Source organism: Rhincodon typus, unplaced genomic scaffold, assembly GCF_021869965.1.
Source record: "Rhincodon typus isolate 14 unplaced genomic scaffold, sRhiTyp1.1 hic_rhity00005909, whole genome shotgun sequence".
Classification (NCBI taxonomy): domain Eukaryota; kingdom Metazoa; phylum Chordata; class Chondrichthyes; order Orectolobiformes; family Rhincodontidae; genus Rhincodon; species Rhincodon typus.
The window spans coordinates 3,010-10,561 of record NW_025971547.1 but is presented as its reverse complement, the minus strand read 5'-3'; the positions used below and the strand labels follow the sequence as shown (position 1 = coordinate 10,561).

At 41.6% G+C, this 7,552-nt stretch overlaps 1 protein-coding gene across 1 annotated transcript in view; it reads left to right on the top strand.

Annotated features, from left to right (window-relative positions):
* The first annotated feature begins 1,264 nt into the window (after window positions 1–1,264).
* LOC109919333 (protein phosphatase 1 regulatory subunit 36) overlaps window positions 1,265–7,552 on the top strand; it is a 7,985-nt gene continuing 1,697 nt past the window's right edge. Inside the window, exons 1-3 of the mRNA XM_048594103.1 lie at window positions 1,265–1,407; window positions 4,590–4,632; window positions 6,260–6,426. Of these exons, the coding sequence (XP_048450060.1) occupies window positions 1,280–1,407; window positions 4,590–4,632; window positions 6,260–6,426 (338 nt within the window). The 5' untranslated portion in view covers window positions 1,265–1,279. The remainder of the gene's footprint in view (window positions 1,408–4,589; window positions 4,633–6,259; window positions 6,427–7,552) is intronic.

Sequence of the window (7,552 nt, the reverse complement as noted above, 5' to 3'; positions counted from 1 at the left end):
ACCCTTCTTCAGAAATGAAGAAGGGTCTAGGCCCGAAACGTCAGCTTTCCTGCTCCTCTGATGCTGCTTGGCCTGCTGTGTTCATCCAGCTCTACACCTAGATTATAGTCAACCAGATTTATTTGAAATCACAAACTTCTGGAGCGCTGCTCCTTTGTCAGGTGAAGCATTGGACTATAACCTGGTGTCGTGTGACTTCTGACTTTGTCCACTCCAGTCCAACACCGGCACCTCCACATCATGGCTCCCCTGGTGCTGACACCCCCTTCCCTTTGCTGGATAGGACAACCTCCTCTCCCTGCCAGACTGGATAGTCCCAGCCAACCTGATGTGCCCTAAACCATCACTTACCTATCACTCTTCCACCTGATAAACCCTCCACCCGTTATCTGACCACCCTCCTCCCCCCGCCAACACCAAAACCCTAACCCTACGCTTATCTTACATACTTTCTCTTTCACAAGAGCTATCAGACTGGCTACCTGTGCTGATGGACATTGAAATCACAAAATACAGCAAATACTGCCAAGGACAAAGGGGCCATGGTTTGATTTCGGCTGACTATTCTGTCATGATCACAATCTCCTGCCACAAATGTGAAATTCTTTCTTAGTGTGAATGTAATTTGCAGCCTCTGAGACTTTTTGAACAGTGAAATGGATGGGGAAATGTTTGCAAACAGTACTGAGTACTGAGCATTTTTGTAGCCAAATCACAGAACATTAATATTCAGGTGCATTGGAGAAACCAATAATATGTTAGCTTTTAAAGTAAAATATTATGAAGTCTTACTACATTTACATAGCACCTTGCTGCGACTACATTTAGACTTTTTTTTATTCATTCATGAGATGTTGGTTGGCCTGACACTTATTGCCTGTCCCTTGTCGCCCTTGAGAGGTGGGGGTCAGCTGCCTTCTTGAACTGTTGTTGCTGGTAGGAACACCCACAGTGCCATTAGGGAGGGAATTCCAGGATTTTGACCCAGCAACACTGAAGGAACGGCGGTATATTTCCATGTCAGGATGACAATTGGCTTGGAGGGGAACTTGCAGTGGGTAGTGTTCCCATGTATCTGTGTCCTTGTCCTTCTCGATGGAAGTGGTTATGGATTTGGAAGGTGCTGTCTAAGAAATGATGAGGAATGTGATAGACATTGAGGTTATCCGGGAAGAGATGGAAGACAGGGTTGAAACTGGGAGCTGGTAGTTCTATTGTTTAGCATCGTAGGTTTTGCGGTGACATGTTTTCTGTTTGCCGTCTCCTTATTCTCAGTGCTATGGAGCAAATCGAGATAGCTGAGGCTACTGCTAAAATGGACTTGGCACGGAAACTGTTGGCTCAGTTATACTGCAGGATGTTACTGGGCCTTGGCATAGCCAAACATCACCACATGGCATGTGGAAAGTGAGTATAGGTCTTTGCTTGTATTCCCCATCACTGATATCCCTCAGCAGGAGCACAAAACAACAACAACATGTCACTTATATAGGACCTTAAATGCAGGCAAACATCCCAAGGTGCTTCTCAGGGAAGCAAAGCAGACAAGCTTTGACTGAGCCATATGAAAACACAATAGAACAACTGACCAAACAATGACACTTTGCCAAACTGGAAGAAGGAAGGGCATCCAAAAGCACAGATCACTAGAAGGCTGAAGTTAAAATTGAGCAAAAGAAATGCTTACAATAACAACAACTTGTATAACCTTTAACATAGTAAGATCATAAGAGTATAAGAAATATGAACAGGAGTAGGTCATTTAGCCCCTCGAGCCTACTCTGCCATTCAATGCTGATATTCCTCAGGAAGGATCACTCGATCCAAAAAGTTAACTCTGATTTCTCTCTGTAGACGCTGCCAGCCCTGCTGAGCTTTTAAAGCAACTTCTGTTTTTGTTTCTGACGTTCTTCACATCCACTTTCCTGCCCTTTCTGCATAATCCTCGATTCCCTGACTGATCGAAAATCTATCTATCTCAACCTTAAATATACACAAGGACTCTGCCCCCACAACTCTCTGTGGCAAGGAGTTCTAAAGACTCACAACCCCTGAGAGAAGAAATTCCTCCTCATCTCAGTCTTAAATTGGTGGCCCTTTATTCTGAGATTGTGCCCTTTGATCCTAGATTCTCTGATGTGGGGAGACATCCTCTCAGCATTTACCCTGTCCAGCCCCTGAGAATCCTATATATTTCAATAAAATCATCTCTCATTCTTCTAAACTCCAATAAGTAGAGTCCCAAACTGTTTAACCATTGTTTATGAAACAATCCCTCCATTCCTAGTGAACCTTAGCATCCCTACAGTATGGAAGCAGGGCCATTTGGATCATCAAGCCACACCAATACTCCGAAGAGCATCCCACCCAGACCAACACCCGCTAACCCTGTATTTCCTTTGGCTAATCCACCTGGCCTGCACAAACCTGTACACTATGGGCAGTTGAGTATGGCCAATCCACCTAGCCTGCACATCTTTGGACTGTGATAGGAAACCAGAGACCCACGCAGACACAGGGAATGTCATTAAATAAGGGGGCCAAAATTGCTCTCAGTACTCCAGATATGGTCTCACCAGCACCTTATCCAGTTGCAGTAAGGCTTCCCTACTCTTATATTCCAACCCTCTTGAAATAAGGGCCAATATTCCATTAGCCTTCCTGATCCCTGCTGTCTCTGTGTGCTAGCTTTCTGTTTTTCATGCAGAAGTCCCATCAAAGTCACTTTGCATGGCAGCTTTCTGCACTTTTTTATCCATTTAAATAATATTTTGTTGTTTTATTCTCCCTTCCAAAAATAAACAATTTCACATTTTCCTACAATATACTCCATTTGTCAACTTTTTGCTTATTTACTTAACCTATCAATATCTCTCCATAATCGGCTTGCATCCCCTTTGCAACTTGCCTTTCCACTTTTTTTGTGTTGTCTGCAAATTTGGCTACAGTACATTTACTTTCTGCCTCCACGTCATTAATATATAAAAGTGGTTACAGTGCTTTGTAGGAGCGTTATTACGTTATTAATTGGAGGATATGGTAGTGCGAGTAATTCAGAATCACAGATCTTACTATGGGGACAGTGGTACAAATTCCATCAAGGAAATGGTTTACATTTAAAGGTAATTAATAAAGCTGGAGTATGAACCTAGTCTCAGTGATGGTGCCCATGAAACTATTAATGATTGCTGTAAAAGCACATCTGGTTCACTGATGCCCGTTGAAGAAGGGAACTGCTGTCTTCACCTGGTCTGGCCTACATGTGACTTCAGACCCAAAGCGATGAGGTTGGGTCTTCACTGGGGATCCAGCGATGATCCTGAACCTTGGTTGAGTACGGTGCTGGCTGTCGTCACGGTGATCTCAGTTGCACTATTGTTCAGTGGAGCCATTGACATCTGAATGACTGTCTACTCTCAGCAGGCTGGGCTTTCAAATCTGGGGCTCTTGATACTGGGGCAGGCCCAGCCCTGCTCAGTGAGTTAGCTGGTGCAGTGGTCCTTACTGAAAAGAGGCAGCTAATAGGTGAGAGGCACATCACCTCCATTAAGTGCAGCCCATGGACTTTGCAGCTAAACATGCCGATTATTCCTGCAGACTGGGTGTTGACAGTATAGATGTGGAAAGGATATTTCCCCCTGTGGGAGAATCTAGAACAAGGGATCACTGTCTAAAAATAAAGGATCTCCCATTGAGGACAAATTGAAGGGGAAATTTTGTTCTTAGAGGCTCAGGAGTCTTTTGGACTCTTTTACGTATGAACATGCAGGGGGACGCAATGGTATTATCTCTCAACCATTAATTTAGAGACCCAAGTAATGCTTCCAAGTTCAAATCCTGCCATGGCAGATGGTGAAATTTGAATTCAATTAAAACTCTGGAATTAAACCACCACCGGTTATCTCTGTCTAATGAGAGTGCAGCCTATGGTCTGGTAAAACTAAGGCATCTTCACTTTATCCTTACAATGAAACTCCAGCAAAGATTCACCACTGTCTCAACATCAAGGACTCTTGTTCAGTCTAGCACAGCTGCAACCAGCTTCCTTCTGGCAATTTCTGTACTGAGTACTTTTCTTCAGCAGGTATACTTGAGATACCTAAAATCAACTGCAAACTAAACTCATTATTATTTTAGCTTCAGACCAAATAAGAGTTCCCTCAACTCAGTTTCCAAAAGTCTTGCAAGAGTTTATTCAAGGGTTTAACATTCCTGCCTCCATTGTCTGGCACAACCAGACAGATTGACTCCATTCTGGGTTTTTCTGTGTCTCTGTGAATTCCAAGACTGCTATCATTCGGCAGTTTTCTCTGCCTTTCTCTAATGCACTGAATTACAAATCTCTTCACTTCATTTCAAGGACTGTAAAACCTTAATAAAAATGCTAGCATAAAGTTAGGATCTCCAGACCTCTAAGCACCAAGCTCACGAAAACAACTCTTCAGTTGAAGGTAAAACCCTTTTTAACAAAAATTAACTTAAACTTTGACTTCTACTTTGTTCCTGATGTTATGTAAACTAACAGCTGCTTGATATTTTGTTGTGATGGTTTGGGTTGAAGCAAAGTAACTGATTGGATTTGTTGACAGGGCAATGGGCTCATCCACTCTCAAGGACAGGCAGCTGTATGAGGTGAGTGACAAACAAGGAATTCACTGGCCCCACCTCCATTTCCGGTCAAAGGATCAAATGTTCTCAAGGGTAGACCTGAGGTTCGAGGTGATAGCAACCTACCAGACAATATTTCAGAAAACAAATCAATCCAAGGATGTAAATATTGTATCTAACAATGATCTTGGTGGAGATGTAGAGGAAAGGGCTAACATTTGAATATGTAAACCATGTGGCAAAGGTTCAAACTATATTATTTTTATTGTATGAGAGTTTAAGTCCTAGATTAGAGAAAAAATAGATATTAACTTCTCAGTTCTGTGAAGTGTTATAACTTAACTGTGAAGAATGTGCCATTAATCATGTTTCATTTATCTACAAGCCGTCCCAATGAGGCTGCTATATTGACCAAGTTATCTGACTGATTGCTACTCAGGACAAAAGCAATTCACACCAGGTTTCATCGATAACAGATAAACAACCATTTATTGTAACATGCAACTACAATAAAAGAACAGAAAAAAATTAAGGATTTCTAATCTATAACTATGCAACTTAAACTAAGTACTTCAAAAACACTAAACAGACAGAAATGTTATGATCCACTTGGGAACATGCGCTGATACCTGAGCCCAACTTCTCCCAGTGTTGTCGCAGAAGTTAAAGATTTAATTAAATAACTTAAAATCCCCAATTTATCTGTCTAATGAACTTAGGTGATTAGAAAACACTAATCAGGTTTCTGTACTTAACATGAATTATTGATTACAAATAAATCAATTCTAACCACAGGCAAACTAAGATGGTGAACATATAACCCAGCCAGCTAAAAGTCTAACCCTTTGTTAAATCCCCACACACACCCAAGACAGACACAGACAAACAAACAAACTCTGTTGGGTATTATCAGTGGAGAGAAATTATTGGGGACCCATAGTTAAATAGCGCCAGCCTACAGGATTCAATGAGTTGCCCTTTTTGTTTCTTCCAGGACCTTCTGAACTGCTTCTGTCCTGGCACTTTAACTTTTAACACTCTGCAGCACAACACACTGTCTCGAATTCTCCCCGTTGTTGTTTCAAACAGCAACTTTGTGTTGCACATCTTAAATTAGGCAGCATTTAATTTACAATTTGTAAATTCTCCTGATATTTCAGTGATATGGCCGTCCAACTTCCATTTCAGTTTATCGTCCCAAAAAATAAAAATATGTGGATTGTTGCAGGTGATTGACTTTTTTAAAAAACGTTAGTTTTTGAACAGTATGCTACAGACCGCATTTCTAAGAAATGTTAGCTACATGACTAGCAACGTCCCAGGGAGATAAGTGTACGCTAACTTACTGACTATAGTTGATGTGGCATAGTTACCCCCACAGTGCTATTGGGTATAAATTTCTAGGATTTTGATTCAACGACACTAAAGGAACGGTGATATATTTCCAAGTTGAGATGGAGAGTGGTTTGGAGGGGAACTTGCGGGGGGTGGTGTTCCCATGTATCTGCTGCCCTTGTCCTTCTAGATAGAAGTGGTCGTGGATTTGGAAGATGCAAGTATTGTAAGAATAATTTTCCATAAAATTTGAATAGTTTTTTAGAATTGAATAAGTTGCTCCTACACATTGAGGGTCCTCCTCTGGTAATTTTAGTGCTTTTACTCCTTCTGTGCATACGTGACATGGGTGACGTTTGGAAGGAAAAGCCTGGATGTGATTGAATTGGAGCTAGGACGACTGCTTCGTTCAGAGATATTCAACCCTGCTCAGAATGTGAAGAAAGAAGAACCAAAACCTAAAGGTTCACAAGAAGGTTCCAGGTAACAGAGAGAAAGTGTGAGAAAGAAGAAACATTAATGTTGAGAACACATGTTTTTAATACACCACCTTTTCTTATTTAATTCCCTCTTTTCTACCCCTCCTCAAGTGTGGACCCTTACCAAGGTACAGGCCCCCTCCTCTCCTAAGTAAATCTCCCTGTACACTGTCCCCTCATCAAACACTCCCAGGACAGGGACAGCACAGGGTTAGATACAGAGTAAAGCTCCCTCTGCACTGTCCCCATCAAACACTCCCAGGACAAGTACAGAATACCAGAGGTACAAACTCATCTGCTAATGAATGAATCTTTCAGTTGCCATGTGGGCCACTTACTTCCATTCTGATAGAGGGGGCTGGTTCTGTTCTGCCTGGGAATACCTGGGTTTCAGAGGGGTTTGAGTGATCGATATTGCTGATATGGTTCTGTGAACATCAGATGATGTGATCCATCTGTGAAAGAGCTTGATCTGGTGTGTGGTGTGCAGTCCATCATCGAGGAATGTGGAGATGCTGGTATTGGACTGGGGTGCACAAGGCCAGAAATCACACGACACCAGGTTATAGTCCAATAAGTTTATTTGAAAACACAAGCTTTCAGAGCTTCAGTCCTTCTTCAGGTGTTAGATAGGTAGTATCCGACACAGAATTTATAAGTAAATGATCAAAGGGTCACACCACTGATGAGGATGTGCTAAACAAACCTAAGATGCTGCTAAATCTTTAATCAGTTAGAAGGTTTTAATTGATTAATATGTATATGTAAATCCCTCAATTTCTTTCAAGTCACTGTTCTAAAAGAACTAAAGGCTTTATCAGTGTAAAGAAGTGGTGACATTTTAGGTCAGACAATGTATGTTAGATGTGAGGCCTTGTTTAGAACCTGTTTGTGTTTTAGTTTGGGGTCAGACTGGTTTTTATTTCTAAAGTAGGAACTTATAAAACACCATATTGACTGACTGTCTATAACTTGTATGTTTTTTGAACAGAATAAAATGTATCTGCAAATATAAATTCACCCCAAGGATTCATGTGAGCGTGTGTGTGTGAGTGTGTGTGTGTGTCAGTGTGTGTGTGTGTGAGTGTGTTTGTGTGTGTGTGTGTGTGTGTGTGTGTGTGTGTGTGTGT